We start from the raw sequence: 25,763 nt of genomic DNA on the forward strand, positions 1-25,763 counted from the left end.
GGGGGGGGGGGGGGGTGTATTGAATCAACGTATTAAAATCCAATAAGGCTGCACAACCTCTATTATGCAGTGATGAGGCTTGACATCAGCTGCATGTGTTGCTTTTGGTCGGAGGCAAGCGGTTCCTGGAATCTGTCACCCCAATGGGTTGATATAGCCCACAGCAGAGAGGAGGAGAGGAGCGACCCCACACAACGTGATGGCGAAGAATGCATTCATTCAGGACTTCTAAGAACAGATTGTGGACACCATTAGAACCTCTACTGACATACACATGCATAATATATAGAGATGGATCTCAATGCAGAACCCATTAGACAGCCAGCAGACAGCATGTAGAGAGAGAGAGAGAGAAAGAGAGAGAGAGAGAAAGAGAGAGAGAGAGACAGAGAGAGAAAGACAGAGAGAGACAGAGAGAGAGAGAGAGAAGAAGACAGAGAGAGAGAGAGAGAGAGAGAGAGAGAGAGAGAGAGAGAGAGAGAGAGAGAGAGAGAGAGAGAGAGAGAGAGAGAGAGAGAGAGATAGATAGATAGATAGATAGATAGATAGATAGATAGATAGATAGATAGATAGATAGATAGATAGATAGATAGAGAGAGGGAGAAAGAGAGAGAGAGAGAGAGAGAGAGAGAGACAGAGAGAGAGAGAGAGAGAGAGAGAGATAGATAGATAGATAGATAGATAGATAGATAGATAGATAGATAGATAGATAGATAGATAGATAGATAGATAGATAGATAGATAGATAGATAGATAGTCCCACTACAGTAGTCTCTCAAAATGCATTGTAATGACGTTGAATCAACGTGGGAAAACTGATTGGATTTGCCTAAATCCAATGACATGGCGAAATGCTTTGTTCATTTCCCGTTGAATTCACATTAGTTGAAAACTCACAAAACGTTAATCAAAACTAGACGTTGAACTGACATCTGTGCCCAATGGGTTACTAGAAATCACTGGACAGATTCTACAACGTGAATCATAAGGTAGACAATGGCCCTCATTCAGAGAGATCCTCTGGGTGCTGATCTAGAATGAGTTTTGCATTTTAGATCATACGGAATGAGATTATATGAACAGGTGGGACCAGCACTCCTTCTCTGAGACTCTAGGAATATGGGCCTTGAGGAACAGTGAGAGCAGCTTGATCTTGTATCAAGTGGTCATGATTTAGTTGGTCCTTTAATATACAATACAGTATGCTGTCCTCCTGCCTTTCCTGTCTCTTCACTGAGGTGTCTAGGTGGATATGGGTTAGTTAGACTACTATCGTATCCTCATATCCTTCTTATAGGCTTAAAGGGATGCTTCGGGATTTTGGCAATGAGGCCCTTTATCATAATGGTATCCACGTGTTCATCTGACTCTGGGGAAGTAGACAGAGGGCCTCATTGCCAAAATCCAGAAGCATCCCTTTAAATAGTATCAAATGTAAATCTGTCAAATGTGATGATGATGATGATGATGACGATTATGATGATGACGATGATGATAATAGGCTACTGAAGGAACACATATAGGCAGCTGTCTGTGTAAACCACACCTCTGTGGCTGAGTGAGTGTGCTGTGCTGTTGGGTATATGTCATGTGAGGGGGCAGAGAGCTAGTGAGGCCACACTGTGAATTACACTGTGAAATATTATAGGGAGAGATAAGAAAAAAAGAACATGAGGGGGAAAATGCATGTTGTATCTATAGGCTTGTTTCTGGGCTACAAAATGCCTGCTGCGCTTTCTCTTTCCCTAGACTCCATCCCATTCTCTGATGTACATCACACACACATTTTATTACATTTACAGTCATTTCTCCATACTGCATAAGTGTGTAGTGGTTGGGCAGTATTTGTGCTGAATTTCCAAGATTATTTAGCAAAAATATTATGTATGATATGTACATTACATTAATTAACTTCAGTATTTAGCAAGAATCACAGTTACTGTAGGATAATACAAAACAGCTGACATGGCCATGGGAAAAAATCCAGTATTGGTGTGGGTTATGAATAGAGGTAATTACCATAGCATAGCGTATGAAAAAGAGGGTCGCAAATGACTCAAATGATTCGAGGCTGGAGCAATATTACGACATACCGTAATGTTATCCGCGCAAGCGGGCACAGCAGTTTATGACGGCAGCACACACATGCGGCAGCAGCGGTACATCGAGACAGAAACACACACACATCTCAGCATTATCACATTTTAGCCGTACTGTTTCCCGTCCGTTCCATCCAACAACCCCCCCCCCCCCCCTCTCTCTCTCTCCCTCTCTCTCTCTCTCTCTCTGCGAGGAGGAATATCAACTGCAACTCCCCGGAAGGAAGGCGACGTCTTCGCATAGCCTGCTGCGGATGGATCAATAAGCGAAGCCCCCTCTCTTCGAATGCTCCTTTGACATACCAACGGGGGAAGCCCATCATAAATCACACATTCTTACAAAGGAATCACTCACCCGATGTTGCTCAACGCCTGCTCGAATAGCTCCGTCTGCAGAATGTTCTGAGGCGGCGTAAAAGCCTCATTAAAATGGGATAGAACGGAGCTACAAAATTGACGCAATGTATCAAACTGCATTTTCCTCCTTTTTCCTTCGTGTCTTTTATCCTCAGTATGGCCCTTTTCCTCAAACACAATACATCCACCTGCGCTGCCTCGCTCTCCGTCCGGACCCGCGTCTGTTTATCTCCAGGGACGCATTAAACGCGAAGACGCCAATCAAGTTCCATATTTCTCCTGATCTTGGTAGAAAGAGTCCTTAAATGAAAAGCAGTCGAGGCTGGAATGTACAGTCATAATGCTCCGAACTTAACCCGACAAAATATAGCGGGCTGTAGCAGGATCTATTTGCAGTGGAGGTGAGGGGGGAAAGCAGCAGCGAGGCATCTTCCAGCAAAGCAAGCTTCACTTACCGGTGCATCAGGGGCAGCTCATACTCAACTCATATTTCTCTCTGCCTATTAGAGCACGCATACAAACACACACATACATACACACACAACACGCAAGCATTCGTTCACGCACACGCTTGCCGTATCCTTCTCTTTCTCATACTCTGGACCGCGCACGCAGATACAATACATGGGCGCGCAGAGATGCTGTCGTCAGTGCTTTTGCCATATATGACTGCCAACCATCAGCTCTCATAAGTAATAAGGGAGGAGGACAAGGCATTCTACTTCCTCTGGGAGAGAGTCTGAGAAAGGGGAGAGAAATAAAAGGTGGACGAAGGGATTCCAATCTAATGGGCCTGACAGAGTTTACTAACAAATCAGACTGGATGATCCTCAGTGGGAGGACAGGGGGGTTGTCTACTAACTCCAGCAGCTCATATGGGAGTTGCAGACATTAAGCAAAGGGCCATTTAACACAGAAGAAATGGCAGGTGTGAGTGAAGGCCAACATGGATGGATGGATGCACAGCGTCTGTATAAGAAAGTTATATTCCATTTTATAAACTGGGTGGTTCGAGCCCTGAATTCTGATTGGCTGACAGCCATAGTATAGCAGACCGTGTACCACAGGTATGACAAAACATTTATTTGTACTGCTCTACTTACATTGGTAACCAGTTTATAATAGCAATAAGGCACCTCTGGGGTTTGTGATATATGGTCAATATACCACGGCTAGGGCTGTGTCCAGGCACTCCATGTTGTGTCGTGCTTTTACCACACCCCCTGGCCATATACCACACCCTGTGCCTTATTGCCTAAAGATGCCTAGATGTGATTTGCACTTCTCTCTGATCAATGGTTTATATAACGATCAGAATAAACACTAAGCATACGGTTATTCTGTCATTTACACAGAGGTTCATTTGATGAATAAAAGGTGGATTTAATATAATATTAGATCACTTAAACCATAACCCCCAAAACATCAAGATGTATTGGTGACATTGGTAAACAGGACTGAGGACTCACTACGCCCTCCATGCTGCTGTACACTGTAATGCATCTCTGCAGGTGCCTCCACTAGCTTGGGTAGGAAACACCCATCTCACTTCATGACACCAATGTAACAAGTAACGGGCTGGATTTAAGCTCATGTTGGCTAGTTGTGTTTCTTTTGTCCTGCTAACTAATACAATACTAATGCACTGAACTTGGTTGGGGCTGGGCTGGGCTGGGCTGGGGTATAAGGTTGGGGTTGGGGCTGGGCTGGGGTATAAGGTTGGGGTTGGGACTGGGGCTCAGCTGGGGCTAGGGTTGAGGCTGAGCCAGGGTTTGGGCTGGGTGGATAAACATGGGAAACCTTGAGAAACACAAGTAGATAATTATATTCTAATCCCAGCCTAATTATTGCTATTTCATCAGTGTCTCCACACCCTGACTACCTCGTCGTCCTGGATGTTGGGTATCTGTGTGTTCATTTCAATGACACCTCCGAGACCAAGATAAATGTGACCCTTTCTGAAGTTATTTCACCTTATAAACAGGCTGTCAGCTGGAAACCTCTTTCTCTTTCAGAGTTCATTTACACATTCTTTAGATTAATGAAAGTGGTTTTTGGTGATTATGCAGTGGGAGTTCTATTTTATACATCATCACCATTGTCCCCTGAGTTCTCAGACAGGCCGTTTCCGGTTCTGTGTCGCCACTGAACTCAGTGCTGCCAAAGCTAGAATCATTCACTGCTACCATTCTCCCTCTCTGCCATAAAGTCAATTAATATAGAGAGAGAGAGCCACCGAACAACACAGTGAGCTCTGAGCTCACATCCCACAGCCTGATCTAACTGGTAATCAAATACAACAACCTCAGAATTAACTAGCTGTCTTTGTTGGCTGTGAGTGAGTGTGTGTGTGTGTGTGTGTGTGTGTGTGTGTGTGTGTGTGTGTGTGTGTGTGTGTGTGTGTGTGTGTGTGTGTGTGTGTGTGTGTGTGTGTGTGTGTGTGTGTGTGTGTGTGTGTGTGTGTGTGTGTGTGTGTGTGTGTGTGTGTGTGTGCGTGCGTGCGTGCGTGTGTGCGTGCGTGTGTTTATTTAGCTGAATTCTGTTAAATAGTGAGAATGCTCACTGTTAAAATGCACTGTTACTACACATTGCTCATTTAAAACCTTATAAGGTAAAGCAGTTTCAATCAATTCTACTCTGCTAGACAGGTCCCAGAGTCCTACTCCAATATCTGTTTGAATATGTCCTAAATGGCACCCTATTCCCGTTATACTGCACTATTTTTGACCAGAAGTGCACTACTTTTCACCAGAAGCAGAAACCCATCACATTTCTTAATATTTGTGACCAACAGTCAACTGCCAAGTGGGCAGAATATTGTCCATATTGTTCTCTGTCAATATTGTCAATATTAATCTTTCCATTACTGCGTGTCTGGGAGTAAAAAGAGCCCAACACAAGGTCGTAATGGGAGGAAGAGGACACAGGCTTAATGAGTTGTGTCTCTAACCCCAGAGTGGCTACAGTACGGTAAAGGCTTGTTTGTCCCAGTGCTAGACTAGGGGGGACGCGGCCCATCAGGTACACCTTTACAAGGTCGACAGAGGAACAGGCGCGGAGGAGGAATGGGGTCGAGTGAAACACACCTCCTGTGTGTGTGTGTGTGTGTCAGTGTGTGTGTGTGTGTGTGGGGGTGTGTGTGTGTGGGTGTGCATCTACAGTATGTGGTGTGTGGAAAGCCTCTCTGTGGAGTGAATCACCCACTGGGCCCACAGTGCACTGGATAACACGACATACGGCCCAAAATCCCTCTCTTCCCATCAGGAAGCCTGTTCCAGTGGGCATAGAGGAACAGAGATGAGCAGAGAGGAACAGAGAGGAGCATAGAGGAACAGAGATGAGCATAGAGGAACAGAGAGGAGCATAGAGGAACAGGGAGAGGGAGGAGCATAGAGGAACAGGGAGGTGCAGAGAGGGAGAAGAGAGGAGCATAGAGGAACAGAGATGAGCAGAGAGGAGCATAGAGGAACAGAGATGAGCAGAGAGGGAGAAGAGAGGAGCATAGAGGAACAGAGATGAGCATAGAGGAACAGAGAGGAGCATAGAGGAACAGAGATGAGCATAGAGGAACAGAGAGGAGCATAGAGGACCAGAGATGAGCATAGAGGAACAGAGATGAGCATAGAGGAACAGAGAGGAGCATAGAGGAACAGAGAGGAGCATAGAGGAACAGGGAGAGGGAGGAGCATAGAGGAACAGGGAGAGAGAGGAGCATAGAGGAACAGAGATGAGCAGAGAGGAACAGAGAGGAACAGGGAGAGGAAGGAGCATAGAGGAACAGGGAGGTGCAGAGAGGGAGAAGAGAGGAGCATAGAGGAACAGGGAGGTGCAGAGAGGAGCATAGAGGAACAAGGAGGTGCAGAGAGGGAGAAGAGAGGAGCATAGAGGAACAGGGAGGTGCAGAGAGGGAGAAGAGATGAGCATAGAGGAACAGGGAGGTGCAGAGAGGGAGAAGAGATGAGCATAGAGGAACAGGGAGGTGCAGAGAGGGAGAAGAGAGGAGCATAGAGGAACAGGGAGGTGCAGAGAGGAAGAAGAGAGGAGCATAGAGGAACAGGGAGGTGCAGAGAGGGAGAAGAGATGAGCATAGAGGAACAGGGATGTGCAGAGAGGGAGAAGAGATGAGCATAGAGGAACAGGGATGTGCAGAGAGGGAGAAGAGAGGAGCATAGAGGAACAGGGATGTGCAGAGAGGGAGAAGAGATGAGCATAGAGGAACAGGGAGGAGAAGAGAGGAGCATAGAGGAACAGGGATGTGCAGAGAGGGAGAAGAGATGAGCATAGAGGAACAGGGAGGTGCAGAGAGGGAGAAGAGAGGAGCATAGAGGAACAGGGAGGTGCAGAGAGGAGCATAGAGGAACAGGGGGGTGCAGAGATGAGTAGGGAGGAGCAGAGAGGAGTAGGGAGGAGCAGAGAGGTGCAGAGAGGAGCAGAGAGGAGTAGGGAGGAGCAGAGAGGAGAAGAGAGGAGCAGAGAGGAGTAGGGAGGAGCAGAGAGGAGGAGCAGAGAGGAGTAGGGAGGAGCAGAGAGGAGCATAGAGGAGTAGGGAGGAGCAGAGAGGAGCAGAGAGGAGCAGAGAAGAGGAGATGGGAGCAGAGAGAAGAAGAGAAGAGCAGGGAGAAGCCGAGAGGAGCAGAGAGGAAAAGAGAGGGGCAGGGAGGAGCAGAGAGTAGTAGAGAGGAGCAGGGAGAAGCAGAGAGGAAAAGAGAGGAGCAGAGATAAGCAGGGAGGAGCAGGGAGGAGCAGGGAGAAGCAGAGAGGAAAAGAGAGGAGCAGAGAGGAAAAGAGAGGGGCAGGGAGGAGCAGAGAGGAGCAGGGAGAAGCAGAGAGGAAAAGAGAAGAGCAGAGAGAAGCAGGGAGGAGCAGGGAGGAGCAGGGAGAAGCAGAGAGGAAAAGAGAGGAGCAGAGAGGAAAAGAGAGGGGCAGGGAGGAGCAGAGAGGAGCAGGGAGGAGCAGAGAGGAGCAGGGAGAAGCAGAGAGGAAAAGAGAAGAGCAGAGAGGAGCAGGGAGGAGCAGAGAGGAGGAGGGAGGAGCAAGGAGGACAGGAAGGAGCAGGGAGGGGCAGAGAGGAGTAAAGACGAGCGGGTAGGAGCAGCGAAGAGCAGGGAGAAGCAGATAGGATCAGAGAGGCAGAATTGCAGGATAGCAGAGAGAGTGGGAAGAGGACATCTGTTCCTCCCAGGGCAGCTCACCATGACTGACCCCTGGGTTATGGAACGGTTGGAAATACCGTCCAGACCTGTCTGGGTTCAAAAAGCATTTGTTTTCCTTCAAATACAATGAGCATTTGATTGAACCTGTCTAGAGTTCCAGATGGGCAGGGTTTGCATGTTTGGGACTATTCTGTTGGTTCCCTTTGCACCAGTCAAGCTCAATCGAGAGCAAGTAAATATTTGATAGAAAACGAATACTATTTGAACCTAGGTCTGGACTACAGAGTACAGACTCAGAATGACACAATGAGGGGACTAGAGGAACATATTTCTGCTGTATGAGATGCACTAGAAAAATGTGTGCAGGGTGTCTCTCTCTCTCTCTCTCTCTCTCTCTCTCTCTCTCTCTCTCTCTCTCTCTCTCTCTCTCTCTCTCTCTCTCTCTCTCTCTCTCTCTCTTTCTCTCCCTCTGTGTCAGTGGACTATGGAGAGAGGAAGGAGACACTGTGTGGTGATAAATGGAATTACAATAAATCAGCTGTGACGACACAAGCTATCCAAGGCACAGAGAAAAAGGATTCACAAGCACAGCATAGAAGTGTAATCCAACAGCCGGTCTATTTTCTTATTCTTTATTTAAACATGTAGATCCCGATTGAGATCTATTTTGCGTACATTTTTGGAAGAAACAGTACAGTCTCCAACAGGGAGACTCTGACAACAGTGACGTAATACAGCCAGGAAGTTCTTTCCCAACTTCTTCCTGTACTATCTGTACCTGGCTAAAACATGCCTAGAGAACAGTAGGACAAAAAGTCTATCTAGTTATTGTGATGAGTTGCAGCCAAGGGCTTCTTCAGCATGTCTGGTTTCTGCCGCTTCAGAGGAAGACACAGTGAATGCAGTATTATAGTCATCATCAGTCAGTTCACCAGCTAGGGAATCCCTCTAGCTGAGTTTGACTTAAGAGGAAAGATGAAAGACACCAGTCATCTAGTGTGGGAGTCAGTGTGTGGGTGTGTGCTTGTACGTGTGTGAATGTGTGTCAGTGTTGTGCTCATGTGTAGTTGTGAGTGGGCAAATTTAAGTATATTTACATGTGTGTGTGTTTGTTTGTCTGTGTCTGTGTGTTTGGGTGTGTCAATGTTAAACTTATTTTAGGTAGCGGTGTCCATGTGTCTTTCCTGCTTCATGGACCTCATGCATACACATCTGTGTGATCAAACTGTTTACCGTTCTCAAAAAATAAGTCATTTGCCAGGAGCCATAGCTTTTATGATTTTTATTTTACCCTACACTTTTCCCAGGCCCTGACCATCACTCCCTCCAATACAGCTCCAGAGGCATTTCAACTTAACCAACCACATGACACAGCTTGCTATAGGCAAGAGTGGGGCAGGTTTAGCCATTTTTTATTTATTTAGCACCACTATGTCAATGGAAAATATTGTATTCTTTCTAACAAAGATATCTCCATATATTTCAGGATGTTGTGTATCTCTGGAAATAATTAGAACTCATGTAAACGTAACAGTTTTGAAAACACAGCATGTCTAAAAAGTTGTCTGTTGGTATGGGGTCAATTCAGCATAGGGACAGGGTAAATGGAGCCACCTTGGGGTAAGTGGGTGATGGTGTTCTGTGACAGTGGGTGATGGTGCTGGTAGGTCAAAGTTGAATTCATGGAATGGGGGGTATGGTATATTGTACAGTGCATTCGAAAAGTATTCAGACCCCTTGACTTTTTCCACATTTTGATACGTTACAGCCTTATTATAAAATGGATTAAAACGTTTGATTGTTTCGTTAATCTACACACAATACCCCATAATGAAGCATAATGACAAAGCAAAAGCAGTTTTTTAGAAATTTTGTCAAATATAGAAGAAAAAAATGTAAATGTAAATATGACATTTACATAACTATTCAGACCATTTACTCAGTGCTTTGTTGAAGCACCTTTGGCAGCGATTACAGCCTAGAGTTTTCTTGGGTATGACGCTACAAACTTGGCACACCTGTATTTGGGGAGTTTTTCCCATTATTCTCTGCAGATCCTCTCAAGCTCTGTCAGGTTGGATGGAGAGCATCGCTGCACAGCTATTTTCAGGTCTCTAGAGAGATGTTCGATCGATCGGGTTCAATTCTGGGCTCTGGCTGGGCCACTCAAGGACATTCAGAGACTTGTCCCGAAGCCACTCCTGCATTGTCTTGGCTGTGTGTTTAGGGTCGTTGTCTTGTTGGAAGGTGAACCTTCGCCCCAGTCTGAGGTTCTGAGCGCTCTGGAGCAGGTTTTTATCAAGGGTCTCTCTGTACTTTGCTCTGGTCATCTTTCCCCCAATCCTGACTAGTCTCCCAGTCCCTGTGGCTGAAAGACATCCCCACAGCATGATGCTGCCACCACCATGCTTCATCGTAGGGATGGTAACAGCTTTCCTTCAAATGTGACGCTTGCCATTCAGGCCAGAGAATCTTGTTTCTCATTGTCTGAGAATCTTTTAGGTGCCTTTTGGAAAACTCCAAACGGGCTGTCATATGCCTTTTACTGAGGAGTGGCTTTCATCTTGCCACTCTACCATAAAGGCCTGATTGTTTGAGTGCTGCAGAGATGGTTGTCCTTCTGTAAGGTTATCCCATCTCCTCAGAGGCACTCTGGAGTTCTATCAAAGTGACCATTGGGTTCTTGGTCTGTGTGTAGGTTGATGATGATTTTATTTTATTGAATCAATTTTAGAATAAGGCTGTAACGGAACAAAATCTGGAAAAAGTCAAGGTGTCTGAATACTTTATATCTTAAATGTACAGTTGAAGTCGGAAGTTTGCATACACCTTAGCCAACTACATTTATACTCAGTTTTTCACAATTACTGACATTTAATCAGAGTAAAAAATCCCTGTTTCAGGTCAGTTAGGATCGCCACTTTATTTCAAGAATGTGAAAAGTCAGAATAATAGTAGAGAGAATTATTTATTTCAGCTTTTATTTATTTGTAACATTCCCAGTGGGTCAGAAGTTTACATACACTCAATTAGTATTTGGTAGCATTGCCTTTAAATTGTTTAACTTGGGTCAAATGTTCCGGGTAGCCTTCCACAAGCTTCCCACAATAAGTTGGGTAAATTTTTGGCCCATTCCTCCGGCAGAGCTGGTGTAACTGAGTCAGGTTTGTAGGCCTCCTTGCCCGCACATGCTTTTTCAGTTCTGCACACAAATTTACTAGGGGAGTGAGGTCAGGGCTTTGTGATGGCCACTCCAATACCTTGACTTTGTTGTCCTTAAGCCATTTTGCCACAACTTTGGAAGTATGCTTGGGGTCATTGTCCATTTGGAACACTAATTTGCGACCAAGCTGATGTCTTGAGATGTTGCTTCAATATATCCACATCATTTTCCTACCTCATGATGCCATTGATTTTGTGAAGTGCACCAGTCCCTCCTGCAGCAAAGCACCCACACAACATGTTTCTGCCACCCCCGTGCTTCACAGTTGGGATGTTATTCTTCGGATTGTAAGCCTCCTACAAACATAAAAATGGTAATTATGGCCAAACAGTTCTATTTTTGTTTCATCAGACCAGAGGACATTTCTCCAAAAAGTTTGATATTTGTCCCCATGTGCAGTTGCAAACCGTAGTCTGGCTTTTTGATGGCGGTTTTGGAGCAGTGGCTTCTTCCTTGCTGAGCGGCCTTTCAGGTTATGTCGATATAGGACTCATTTTACTGTGAATATAGATACTTTTGTACCCGTTTCCTCCAGCATCTTCACAAGGTCCTTTTCTGTTGTTCTGGGATTGATTTGCACTTTTCGCACCAAAGTACGTTAATCTCTAGGAGACAGAACGCGTATCCTTCCTGAGCAGTATGACGGCTGCGTAGTCCCATGGTGTTTATACTTGCATACTATTCTTAGTACAGATTAATGTGGTACCTTCAGGCTGTTGGAAATTGCTCCCAAGGATGAACCAGACTTGTGGAGGTCTACAATTTTTGGCTGATTTGTTTTGATTTTCCCATGATGTCAAACAAAGAGGCACTGAGTTTGAAGGTAGGCCTTGAAATACATCCACAGGTACAGCTCCAATTGACTCAAATTATGTAAATTAGCCTATCAGAAGCTTCTAAAGCCATGACATCATTTTCTGGAATTTTCCAAGCTGTTTAAAGACACAGTCAACTTAGTGTATGTACATTTCTGACCCACTGGAATTGTGATACGGTGAATTGTGAAATAATCTGTCTGTAAACAATTGTTGGAAAAATTAATTGTGTCATGCACAAAGTAGATGTCCTAACCAACTTGCCAAAACTATACTTTGTTAACAAGAAATGTGTGGAGTGGTTGAAAAACTAGTTTTAATGACCTAAGTGTATGTAAACTTCCGACTTCAACTGTGGATGCCTCTGTTCAATATCACGTACCCTTCCATTTCTTGACCAGTTGGTCTAGGACAGGGATGTTGTTTCGATGTGCCAATTCACAGACAAGTTCTCTGCATTTGAGGATACTAAGCCCATGAAACTGGTCCTCAAGATGTATGATATGTTTAGCAAGCTCAGACTCCATGTCATCAGATAAGGCCTTGTGTGTTTCTGCTACTCATCATTGCCTCATTATTTGTTCATCCCTTGCTGCTGCTCAAATGGACTTCTTCCTTTATCTCACTTCCTTGGCTGCTCTTTCAAGAACTTTAAGGGGGGGGGGGGCTATACCCCTGCTTGTTTTACATTTGTGTACACAGGACATGATGGTGTCTGCTATGTAACAATAACAATACACTCCTGAGTTCATACTGTAGGCATGACACATTGCAAAAATACTATGTACTGTATATTATGCTTAAAACGGACTAAATATAATAATAATTAGTATGGTGTATGGTGGCCATTGGTTTAACTTACCCCATGGCCATTGGCTTAACTTACCCCAAAAAGGCAAACATTTTGACAATATTAGCCTTCACAGCTAGAAGGATGCACTTTCAAGCTAGGTTTAGGACCTCATATTGTAGCTTATAGAGAGAGACCCAACTGACGTATAAAACCATCTTAAAACTATCTTCTTTGGTTTAGATGCAAGCATCGTGAAACCTATAACACAATAAATTCATTTGACTTTGTGAAAATCTGTTTTTTTTACCTAACTTCCTTATCAATTTTTCATGTGGTTTCTTCCTTCACAGACTCCATGAAATGATGACCTCATACTAAATATTTGGTCACATTATTAATTTTGTGTATGGTTTCCTAGAAACAAGGGGTGGCTCAAATAACCCTTTGGCTCAACTTACCCCACTCTCCCCTAACAGGTTTCACTTTTAACAGACAGTGTTCCTCCACAATAACGATCAAAAATGTTAAAACCAGCTCAAATCCCTGAGGGAATTGTTCAAATGTGTTTAACACACACACAACCTTACACACACACACACTGGACTCACCTGTCTATGTCCTGTCCTTGACCTGAGTGCCTCAGCCCTGAGCCGTTGTTGAGGGAGCCTTGTCTGGGGAGCCCGGGAGGTCTGCTTCTATCTGCTGATATGTCCCCTGGGGGCCCCTGGTAGAGGAGATCCTGCTGCAGTTTGGCCTTCTTCTCCTGGGGAGCCTCCTCGTGACGTCGACCCCTGGGGCCCTCAGACCCGCCCCGTGGCCCTGCGGCGCTGCTGTAGAACCACGCTCCCGACTTGGTTAGGATTTCTTGTTGTTTTCGGCACAAGTTGCATACCCACATAACCTGTACATAGAGGACAGAGTGGGTTAGATATCTGCAGTGGTGTGGATGGTGGTGGTGGTGGTGGTGGTGGTGGTGGTGGTGGTGGTGGGCTTACAGCAATGAACTACAATGAAAGGAGTCATGGAATGGATCAACCCCTAGAGGAGACGTGCCAAGTATCATTAAAAAAGGATACTTGGACCTGCTAGATGTTGTAGGAAACACTGTAAATATACAGATGAGGATATGAATGATTTGATAATATTGCATACACATACAGTAGCCTTTGGGCAAGTGTTTAGGAGGGAGAGAATATTAGGATTGTATGTAGCACCATATCTAACTGAGGACATAATGTTGAGTTCACTGGACAGTCTGTGAGTATGATGAGGAATCTGAAGTTCATATGATCTACATCCCCCTACATTCTCAGAAAAAAGGATTCCAAAAGTGTTCTTTGTCCATCCCCACATTAGAACCATTTTTGCTTCCATGTAGAACTTCTGTGGAAAACGGTTCTCAAACGGTTCTCCTATGGGGACAGCCAAAGAACCCATTAAGGCTCTAGATAGCGCCTTTTTGTCTAAGAATGTACATACTTACACCACTTGCTTATATGGGGTACCAGCCACAGAAATGAAATGACTAGACTGGGTATCCCCATTCAAGTCAATGGGTTGGTAGTGTGTGGTTACAGAGTCATTGATTGGTGATTTTATTTCTATGGTACTAACGTTGTGATGCACAATACTGTAAGTAACTGAATCTAAATAAGAAGCTAGCTGCAGCCCTACTGTTTAATACAGCTGTGTGTGTATAGCAGAGGGGTGGAGAGAGACTGTGTTCAGCAGCTCTACAGAGGAAGTAGCACTAACTGTGGTCTGCAGCCCCCTCCCTCCACATTAGCCTCATAAATCCAGGAGCCGACAAAAGCCCTGATCACTCCACCTCAGACGCAGCACAGCCGCCATCAAAGCCCTGGTCTGCTTCGCAAATGGCACCCTTTTCCCTACGTAGTGCACTATGGGCCCTGATCAAAAAGTAGTGCACCATATTTAGCATAGGGTGCCATTTTGGATGCAACCTGATCACTCCGCCTCAGACGCAGCTCATCCAGCCTCACTCTGCCCTAACAACCGCCCACCCTAGTCTGGAGGAAGAGTGATGCCTAGTGGAAAAGAAGAAATGGGCAGCTGCCTCTTTCTCTCTCTCTCTCTCTCTCTCTCTCTCTCTCTCTCTCTCTCTCTCTCTCTCTCAGGGCGCATGGTGCAGGGCATCAGGGTCCATGAGGAACTCAGCCTGTAGGCTTATGGCCAGTGACTGACAGCAGTGATGTACAGTAGACAGGCAGGCAGCTGCACTCAACCCAGCAGCAGTGTCCTCCAGTCGCTAGTTATAGCCTGACTCTGGCCCTGGTCCTATAGTCAGAGCATTGAGCTGACTCAGTACTGGAGTGCATTACTGTGATTACTATTGGCTGGGCTGGGCTTACACAGCACACTACACAACCCTCCACTGACTTAGTGGCTGGCTGGCTAACTGGTTGGCTAACTGGCTGGGGGTCATATGCCTAGTTAAATAAATCATATTCGGAAGGCCATGGCATGACCAATGAGAGGTTGTCTCCTTACCACCCCAGACAATCAGATGTCTGAACCACTGGGGTGGTGGCTACACTCTACTTCCATACTTCTCAAGCACGCATGCACACACACAAACACAACCTCCATACCAGTCACAAGCATGCGCACGCACACGCTACAACGCTACCTCCACACCAGGTCCCACTTCCTGTTCATTACTCCAATCTCCCTCTCTGCTTAAAACTTCTTAGGGATTAGCCTCCTTTTTTTCAATGTTCGCCTAAAATGACATACCCAAATCTAACCTCCTGTAGCTCAGGCCCTGAAGCAAGGATATGCATGTTCTTGGTACCATTTGAAGGGAAACACTTTGAAGTTTGTGGAAATGTGAATGGAATGTAGGAGAATGTAACACAAGAGATCTGGTAGAAGAAAATACAAATAATTTGTATTTATTTTTTTCTACCACCATCTTTGAAATGCAACCATCTGTAAATAGCCCATCCAACCAACTACCTACCTCATCCCCATATTTGTTTTTTGTTTTTTTTCTGCTCTTTTGCACACCAGTATTTCTACTTGCACAGCCTCATCCCTCAGACGTTTTTTAACATAGCCCAGTTCTTTCCCAGATAGAGAGAGCCTTGTACATCAGCCAGCATGGCATGACGTGACCTACTTATTTACTGCTCACAAGTGCAATTTACATAGAGTCAGTTCTCCAATCTGCCAACAATAATGAACCACATTCTGAGCTTCAGACTGTACATGCAGTGGGCTCTTTTATTTCATCAGCACATACCTAATAGTACATTAGTATTCCAAAACAGACCAGGAAGACATACGCACACAGGCCAAATGAATACTGAGCAGGGCATGCTAAGCCTAGCTCCGCCTCACACAGCGTTCCTATACAGGACTATATGGTGTAGCATCTGGTCTGCACCTAAACATAACCTGGATGACTAATGCACTAAAAAGTGAAAATGGTGAAAAATATAAGCAGTGGTTGATCACAGTAGAGATGATTGAATGATAAGGTTTTAGGTCGAAGCCATACTCCTTAGTCAGAAGTGGTGTCAGCACACACACACTCACACAGCATGTGCGCTCTAACAGTTTGTCCAGTGATGCAGCAGAGAGCGTCAGTTTGGCCCACTCTGACAGACTACTGTTAGCATCTGTAATAGTCACTAAACCAAACACACATACAAACACACACACACACACACACGCACACAGGTCAAGCAGCTGTACTGATTGCCAGAGGTGTGTTCACTGCAGCCAGACTGCAGTCCCTTCTCCCTCCTTCCCCACTGCCTAACTCTTCACGGCTGAGTGCAGTCAGGGGGATGGGTGTGGGGGAGGAAGGGGAGAGGAAGGGACAGCCCCCCCCAGACTGGGCCATTTCTCCCTGTGTTTGCACATTTCATAGTCATTGAACCTGCACCCAAATATAGAACATTAAAAAACCTAGTGCTCCAAACATAGGAGAGGAATAGACATGGCATATGTAGCCCACTAAATGTCCCAGCAAACAAGGGACGTCCTGAGGACATTCGGCGACATTCCCAATAGGTCCCTTAAAGGTTTTGGTGCGACATTATCGCACTGACGTTCTGATAACGTTGCATGATAGTCCCACGGGAATGTTCTCTGGGGGACTTTTTTACAATGTTCTTGGGAAATTGTGTCATGGTCTCCTGAATGTCCCCTGAATGTTCTTGGGACATTGTGTCATGGTCCCCTGGAGGTTTTGGCTAGTTCGCGGTTTGTCCGGGGAACGTCCCGAAGGACGTTTTTAGGACGTTCTTTGCATGTTGTGTCATGGTCCCCTGAAGGTCTTGTCTAGTTCCCGGTTTGTCCCGGGAAAGTAATTAAATGGTATGGGGTTTTAAAGTAAGTTAAACATGTTAACCCTTGCAGGGCTGCTGGCCCAGAAGGCATCCCTAGCCACGTCCTCAGAGCATGTGCAGACCAGCTGGCTGGTGTGTTTACAGACATATTTAATCGCTCCCTATCCCAGTCTGTTGTCCCCATATGCTTCAAGATGACTACCATTGTTCCTGTACCGAAGAAGGCAAAGATAACTGAACTAAGTGACTACTGCCACGAAGCACTCACTTCTGTCATCATGAAGTACTTTGAGAGGCTAGTCAAGGATCATATCACCGCCACCTTACCGGCCACCCTAGACCCACTTCAGTTTGCATACCGCCCCCATAGGTCCACAGATGACACAATCGCTATTGCACTGCACACTGCCCTATCCCATCTGGACATAAAGAATACCTATGTAAGAAGGGTGTGCGCTCAGCCCTCTCCTGTACTCCCTGTTCAGCCACGACTGCATGGCCATGCACGCCTCCAACTCAATCATCAAGTTTGCAGACGACACAACAGTAGTGGGCTTGATCACCAACAACGACGAGACAGCCTACAGGGAGGAGGTGAGGGCACTAGGAGTGTGGTGTCAGGACAACAACCTCTCACTCAACGTCAACAAAACAAAGGATATGATGTTGGACTTCAGGAAACAGCAGAGGGAGCACCCCCCTATCCACATCGAAGGGACAGCAGTGGAGAAGGTGGAAAGTTTTAAGTTCCTCGGCGTACACATCACAGACAAACTGAAATGGTCCACCCACACAGACAGTGTGGTGAAGAAGGTGCAACAGCGCCTCTTCAACTTCAGGAGGCTGAAGAAATTTGGCTTGTCACCCAAAACACTGATAAACTTTTACAGGTGCACAATCGAGAGCATCCTGTCGGGCTGTATCACCACGTGGTACAGCAACTGCACCGACCTCAACCGCAAGGCTCTCCAGAGGGTGGTGTGGTCTGCACAACGGGTGGTGTGGTCTGCACAACGGTTGCATCACCCGGGGCAAACTACCTGCCCTCCAGGACACCTACAGCACCCAATGTCACAGGAAGGCCAAAAAGATCATCAAGGACAACAACCACCCGAGGCCACTGCCTGTTCACACCTCTATCATCCAAAAGGCGAGGTCAGTACAGGTGCATCAAAGCTAGGACCAAGAGATTGAGAAACAGCTTCTATCTCAAGGCCATCAGACTGCTAAACAGCCATCACAAACTCAGAGAGGCTGCTGCCTACAATGAGACCCAATCACTGGACACTTTAATAAAGATCACTAGTCACTTTAAATAATGCCACATTAATAATGTTTACCTATCTTACATCTTACCTATCTTACATATCACCAGTATATACTATATTGAGACCCAATCACTGGACACTTTAATAAAGATCACTAATCACTTTAAATAATGCCACATTAATAATGTTTACCTATCTTACATTACTCATATCACCAGTATATACTATTTTGAGACCCAATCACTGGACACTTTAATAAATATCACTAATCATTTTAAACAATGCCTCTCTAAATAATGGCACTTTAATAATGTTACATATCTTACATTACTCATATCACATGTATATACTGTACTGTATATTATACCATCTACTGCACCTTGCCTATGCCGCTCGGCCATCGCTCATCCATATACTTATATGCACATGTTCTCATTCACCCCTTTAGATTTGTGTGTATTAGGTAGTTGTTGGGGAATTGTTAGATTACTTGTTAGATTTGTTGGTATTAGGTAGTTGTTGGGGAATTGTTAGATTACTTGTTAGATTTGTTGGTATTAGGTAGTTATTGGGAATTGTTAGATTACTTTTTAGATTTGTTGGTATTAGGTAGTTATTGGGAATTGTTAGATTACTTGTTAGATATTACTGCACTGTTGGAACTAGAAGCATAAGCATTTCGCTACGCTCACATTAACATCTGCTAACCATGTGTATGTGACCAATAAAAAAAAGATTTTGATTTGAAGTGATACACTGTTCAGCTAAAACAGTGTACAAATCTTTACTCAGCGAGATCCCTAGTCAGTTGCCCAACAGCATGTCTTCAACCAAAATGTGTCCTCTGAAACAGAGAGGTGTGGAGGGGCTGCCTTAAATGACGTACCCCCCGTACTGCCCCCCGCAGATGTGCTCCTCAGTTGTGCTCAAGAGCAGAACTGCACATTTTTCCATCTTACCAGTTTGGCGATTCAAACCAGCGACCTTTCGGTTACTGATGTGTGCTGGAGCATAGGTACTGTATGCTACTGATCTATTGTATTAGGCTACGATGGGTACCATCAAGCTGCTTAGATTGATATGTAATTTGTTATCTAATGTTTTTTCATTTAAACTGAAGGTGGGTTCATACATCCTTATCATCTTTCGCATTTGGTCCCATACAAAGATATTATACTCCATATTTTATTCCATCTGTTTACTCCATCTAATCCATCTGGACTTGAATCAATAACTTCTATCTAAGATGAGCATGCCTAGCGTTCAGACAACCTCGTCTGTTGCAAATCTCTACAGCCAAACAATGCTATAGCTTATTTCAAGGGTGGTGCTGTGGTGGTGCTTTCGATGCCCAATCTAGTGTATGTTCATCACTTTCTAAGAGACAATTTACAGCATTGACTAAAAGTCCTTTAAGATAGAGAGCAGCCTTCAGCTTTCCCAGTTTGTGCTGAGCTTTGTTTAGCTGTCAAGCCTGTGGTGCTACACTACATCAAAGTAAAATGAACAGGGGAGGGAGGAGACAATCGCCTCTTTCTGATACATATGTTCCAGTAGCCAATACTCAGTCAATGAGCTCTCTCTTGTGGCCAAGAAGCAGCACTACACCACAACAGCATCCTACCAAAACAGTTGAGGGGAGCATGATATTATCAAACTTCAAAGCTAAAGGACCATAAAAATACCATGGTGACCATTTTTAACTATTAAGAGAATTGCAACCGTTGTTGCAGTACTTGAGTCCAAATAGTGACTGTTCTTTCGGGGACAAAAACACATACTTGGTATCATATCTTGCAGACTAAATGTATTCCCAACCATCAAATGTTAATGTATCTTGTTCATAGCATTCAGAGAACAAAAATGTCACATACTATAAAGAGATGTGCGTCATGGTAAAATATTAATGTGATGGTGAATAGACTGTCATCCGTATCATATTGCCTGTTTCCCTCCCAGTCTCACCTGAACTTAACTGAGCTCATTAAAAACTCATAGTTTAAGGGAACATGTCCGGGGAACATATTGGCTTTGAAACTGAGTTTGCACTTGAGTCGACTGTGTCTGAAACATACAGAACTTAATCCATCATTCGGCACTCCTTTTCCCCCCATGCAACACACGTTTTTATGTGTGTTATTAAAAACGTGTGATAAACGATATATAACCTATATAACCTAAGATGAAATATACCACATTCTTCTAAATGTGTGTGTGTAAAGATCTCAAAAAGACAGAGGGAAACATGTATTAAAGTATGTTTCATGAAACCGTGTAGCCTAAATAGAGGTGAAAGAAGAGCCGACTCTCACATGCTCACACACCGTCTGGCACGTGGTGCATCACATTTGAATGAGGTTCTAAATTTAGTGTGTCGGGCGCGCGGTAATAATAATAGACTTGATGCATAAATGTATGCCCCGTTATTTTGACCGAAGTTCAGAAAGACTTGAGAGAGAAAGATGAGAGCGGCTTGAGAAATGGAGAGACTGGATTCACACAGAGAGATGGCAGATGTCTTTCACAGACCCCCCCTAAACCCTGTGACATTATTTACAAAGCCAAAGTCTATTTTTGGTATTACTTAGGCATTTGGCATGCAAAGTCGGCTTATCAAAGAGCTGTTCACTGTTTCACACACATTTTAGAAAACACCATATATATTCAGAATTTCAGAGAACATGATGTAATGAGAACTTTCACCGAAAATGAGCACTACATAGCCTAAAACATCCATATAAACGTGTTCAGACTACCAGGCTATAACAAGGTGTTTATAACATGTAGGCATTCATAATAGCATATAATTCATTCATCATTGGTCATATTATCATCTACATTAAAATACTCTGACTACTTATGCAAACAGTGCACAACAGTCTATAGCCTACATGTGCACTGTAAATGCAGTATCCAAACGGCTGATTGTGAGCCCAGCGTATTGAATGACTTGCAGCCAAGACAATCCATTTTACATTTAGCTTACCCATGGTAACGACGGTAAGCATCGTGTCCGTGCAGGAAAAACAATGTATGTAATCCTAATTTGTTGGAAATGTTACGGGGCAGCGTGCAGTAAAATCAGGAGGAGACAGACTGAGGCGCCGACCTTCAACACCGTTCAGCACCGCGGACAGTACCTAGTCCGACAACAGACAGGCAGCTAGCTCTGCTCAATGTAGCCCGCGTGAAGGTTACGCGATGCTAATAATGTATGTGATTTGTCCAGGCTGCAAATAATACCACCCAGTCAGACAGTCTTAAATTCCAACCATAATTATTTTCTAGACAGATTATTTACAGAAAATAACAAAATACGTGTCTGCCACGATGTCAAATAGAAAACGATACAGTCCCTTCATAAATGCAGTAAAGGATTCCAATTTTGAAACGCGGCACACAAAAAAGAAGCATACAGAGAAGCAGCTTCGTGGGAGGAAAGATGTGCAAGAGTGAGCAATCATGTTTTACCGCCGCTGTATTAGACCTACTAGTTAAGTCTTCATTACTAATAGATGCGGGTGTGAGTCTCCCGCTACCGAGGATTATTCGAGCTCATTATAAATGCAGCGCGTCCCCCGGTGGTGCTGGGCGGCCCAACTGTGCTCAAAGAATCCAGTGTGTGCCCTTACACGCCCGTGACGCTCAGGGACTCACCAAGCTAATTCTGATGCGCCACAACAACGTGTTCTTCTAAATTCACTGGAATATTAGGCTATTTTTACTTTGATGAGTCCAGAAAGATCCAATAATTGTGAGTTCTGTTCGTTTGCAGCAGAGTGAATGAAAGCTGAGAGCCAAGAGCACCACAGCACATGTGATGTCCTCAAAAGTCATGTTAATCACGAATGACTTGGTCTCAGTAGACTTGATTCCTGAGGCATTTTTTAGCGACATCAGAGGAATTGAAATGTTGAACAGTCCTACTATAAGGACTGAGAAGGGAGAGGGATTCTGGGGGTTCAAAAAATGTACATAGTGCACTGTATGTCTTTTAAAGGCTCCATCTATATCTCTAAAATCCTTCCTGGTGTAAGTTTTGTCTACTGTGTAGCAGCTGAGCCAAGACTAGACTGACCTGTGGTTACATATAAAGGCCTTCAGTACTGTCTTATCAGACTGGATGTCCTTCACCTCTTTACTGTAGGCTAATATCAACCAAAGATATATAACAAAATATCATATTTTATTGTCATAACCATGAGTCTGATAGGCTATACTAGACTAAATAATAAAATAAATCATCTCGGGGCTCAGTTTAATGTAGCTCAAATCCATCTCAAACCTTCACTCCTGATTCTTCTCCTGCCTCTCTGTGAAACTCTCAGCAGCAAGTCTGTCCTATCGTATTCCAGTGTCCAACAGCTCTGTTAGAGGCCCCAGACACTGAGGCGTGTAAATATTTATGCCGTTTCACAGAACAAGAGATCTCTCATCACGGCTACCACTGGTTGTGGGAAGGAAAGAGAATACTGATGGAAAAAGGACAGATTTCACCACCACCACAAGCACCTCTTTGACTGACACACAAGCTTTCAGACGTGACAAGCTACTGCAGGTGGTTGGGCTGACCAAAACATCCCCAACTGAGCTATATAGTCTTAGTTAACGAACTTGCAATAACATAACATCTATTCTTATTATGAGACTCTGAAGAGTGTTGGGTGTGAGTCTGTGTGCACGCGGCGTGTGTGTGTGAACATGAAAGGGCTTTATTGTGTCCAACATGTGTAGGGCTCTGGTCAAAAGTAGTTCACTATATAGGGAATAGGGTGCCATTTGAGACATCCTTTAGGTCCATGGGCCCTGCCCTCAGAGGTCCAGCAGTCGGGCCCCCAGTGACATCCCCCTCCTTGGGTTGAAAAACTATCTGGTCACACAGCCCTGTCTGGGAACCAAACCCCTGGATCAGCTGGCCCTGAGGGCTCCGTGAGGGCTTGGAGCCCTGCAACTAGATATAGGGGAGGCAGTGTCTGTGTAAACAACGTCCCTCTGGCTGAGACAGCAGCACATCTACTGAACGTATGTACACCTCCACCTCCACCCCCACCATCCATCCATCTCCATCTCCATCTCCTCTACTGCACCTCCTCCACATCCAGACCAGTAATAACAACTGTTTTCCTTTCAAATACTTTAGCTGCATGTGCCATTTGGGATGCAACCAATGTATTTCCATGGCCAAGAAGACAGATCGCTACAACACCAGGCTAACAGTGGGCAGGGCAGCAGTGGGCCTATCCTCCTATCCTTTGATCTGATCCCAGGGCAGATCTGCCAACACTCCCACTACTCATCACACTGTCCCAAGCCTACTGCTGCTGCTGCCTCCTGCCAGCCCACAGACACGACTCAACACCATCTGTAGGCTACAACTCTGGAGGAAACCCATCCTCCACCCATAATCAGTCAACAACAAAGACAGACAGGCAGCCTTGGCAGCCGACGGACGGAAGGTCCCGTGGAGGTGGACTCTCAGCTCAGTCATAGCTGTTAAGGGAAAACTTTGACAGGGATTTGGTACAAACTTTGCACTGAAAATGGAACAAAGACACCAAAATATATTTTCTGACATATACTTTATATGTTCCATTTTGGTCTGGCCTTCAACATGATATGATTGACTCACAGATGTGATTGGTCAAAAATCATGTGTTCAGGGTACTGTATGTGTATATTACAGTCTGAGAAGCATCTTATGGGGGCGAAGGAGCGATGCTTCTATTCAGACTTTTTTTAGTCGAGATGCGAAAAGGGTTGGAAAAGGATTTGCTAACCACTTTGTCCTCCTGTTGCAATTCCGCGAGAGCAGGAATGCAGCAGACAGAGATAGAGGGAGTGAAAGACAGGGACAGAGAGAGAGAGAGAAGAAAGGAACGGGGAGAAAGATTGTGAGTGACATTAGTACACTTTGACACATCGCATTCCGACAGTGAGGGTATTGGACGGCACCAAGCATAAACACTCAGTCACATAATAATAAATCAAGGCTTACTCTGTAGGAGGATTTCACAACAAGGTTAGTTAGTTAAACAGTGGAGCAGCATGGTAATACACAGCAGACATGAGATTTGGGGCTGTTGTGAGACGCCAGGGGAGAAGCTCCCCCCAGTGGTAAAGAAAGAGATTTACATATGACATAATTAGGAGACCCTCTTATCCAGAGCTACTGCGGTTAAGTGCCTTGCTCAAGGGCACATCGACTCTGGGATTCAAACCAGCAGCCTTTCGACTACTGGCCCAACACTTTTAAATGTTTTTTTTCACCCCTTTTTTCTCCCCAATATCGTGGTATCCAATTGGTAGTAGTTAGTCTTGTCTCATCGCTGCAACTCCCGTATGGACTCGGGAGAGGTGAAGGTCGAGAGCCATGCGTCCTCCGAAACACACCCCAACCAAGCCGCACTGCTTCTTGACACAATGCCCTTCCAACCCGGAAGCCAGCCGCACCAATGTGTCGGAGGAAACACCGTACACCTGGCGACCGTGGCAGCATGCACTGCGCCCAGCCCGCCACAGGAGTCGCTAGTGCGCGATTAGATAAGGCTATCCCTTGACAAGGCTAACCCGGACAACACTGGGCCAAATGTGTGCCGCACCTCCTCCCGGTCGCGGCCGGCTGCGACAGATCCTGGACTCAAACCCAGAATCTCTAGTGGCACAGCTGGCACAGCTAGCACTGCGATGCAGTGCCTTAGACTCCTGTGCAACTCGGGAGGCCCTGCCCAACACTTATAACTACTAGGCTACCTGACGCCATGCTAAAAATAAGACCTGAAGAAATCACTGCATCTAGAATCATCCTTCACCAGATTCACAGTCATGCAGAGAATATGAATGGGAGAAACATTGGTAGGAGTTGGTATATGGTATAGATCGTCAGTAGGGATGTGTTGTGAGCTGCACCACTGTCTGTATCTGGCTTGAGGCCCAGTTTCTGATTTCACACTAATGTTTCATAACCCAGTGGAGGATTTGATTTGAGACAGAAATGAATGTACTAGTCAGGCTATTTTTGGGACCCAAAAACACTCTCTCACGACAGCTGGACTGGACTGGCCTGCATGTGATTGTATAAAACGAATTGTATTGACAAATTACTTCCACCTTCTCACTGTAATCTTACAAGAGGACAATCACTACAAAACATTTTTCCAGGTATGCATGCGTGTGTGTGTGTGCGTGCGTGCGTGAGTGAGTTCATAGACACAGACAAACAGAGGTAGCTAGGCTCAACCTCCTCACCTTATTTGACCGCAGAGACACTCGTCCTCCGCACCGAGCACAGAATTTCGTTTGGCAATATGAACAGAGGTGGCCGCAGCCGTCAGCGAATTTGGTTTTGTGGCAAATCCCGCAGGTAGGAGAGTCGTTGGGGTTCTTCTGGGGTTCTCCTGTCGTCCCCGTCTGCGGGGTCGTATCATCCCCCATCTTCTTCACCTGGTCCTTGTAGCTCTCAAACTGCTGGTGCAACTTCCTGCAAGGAAGGAAGCAAGAGAGGAGCGCAGTTAGGAAAAGATCAGTTCAGAACAGAAACGTTGTCCTAAATGGCTCTCTAGTCCCTAGTTCCGTTAAAGTGCACTACTTTCGTCAGAGTATAACAATGCACTTCAGGGGATAGGAAGTCATTTCAGATGTTTTTGTGCTGTAGCTAACTGCAGGATGTTGTGTGAAGTCCATTAGTGTTGGTAGACAGCAAAGCAGCGTATGTAGCTCTGATTCCTTTCTAATAGAAA

General features: G+C 45.1%; 1 protein-coding gene across 1 annotated transcript in view; it reads right to left on the bottom strand.

The window, feature by feature from the left end:
• The window catches only part of LOC139424179 (regulating synaptic membrane exocytosis protein 2-like), a 208,372-nt gene that overhangs the window by 138,097 nt on the left and 44,512 nt on the right, over positions 1-25,763 (bottom strand). Inside the window, exons 2-4 of the mRNA XM_071175864.1 lie at positions 25,273-25,504; positions 23,805-23,816; positions 13,049-13,341 (exon numbers count right to left, since the gene is read on the bottom strand). Coding sequence (XP_071031965.1) covers positions 13,049-13,341; positions 23,805-23,816; positions 25,273-25,504 — 537 coding nt within the window. The remainder of the gene's footprint in view (positions 1-13,048; positions 13,342-23,804; positions 23,817-25,272; positions 25,505-25,763) is intronic.

Source organism: Oncorhynchus clarkii, chromosome 2, assembly GCF_045791955.1.
Source record: "Oncorhynchus clarkii lewisi isolate Uvic-CL-2024 chromosome 2, UVic_Ocla_1.0, whole genome shotgun sequence".
Classification (NCBI taxonomy): Eukaryota; Metazoa; Chordata; class Actinopteri; order Salmoniformes; family Salmonidae; genus Oncorhynchus; species Oncorhynchus clarkii.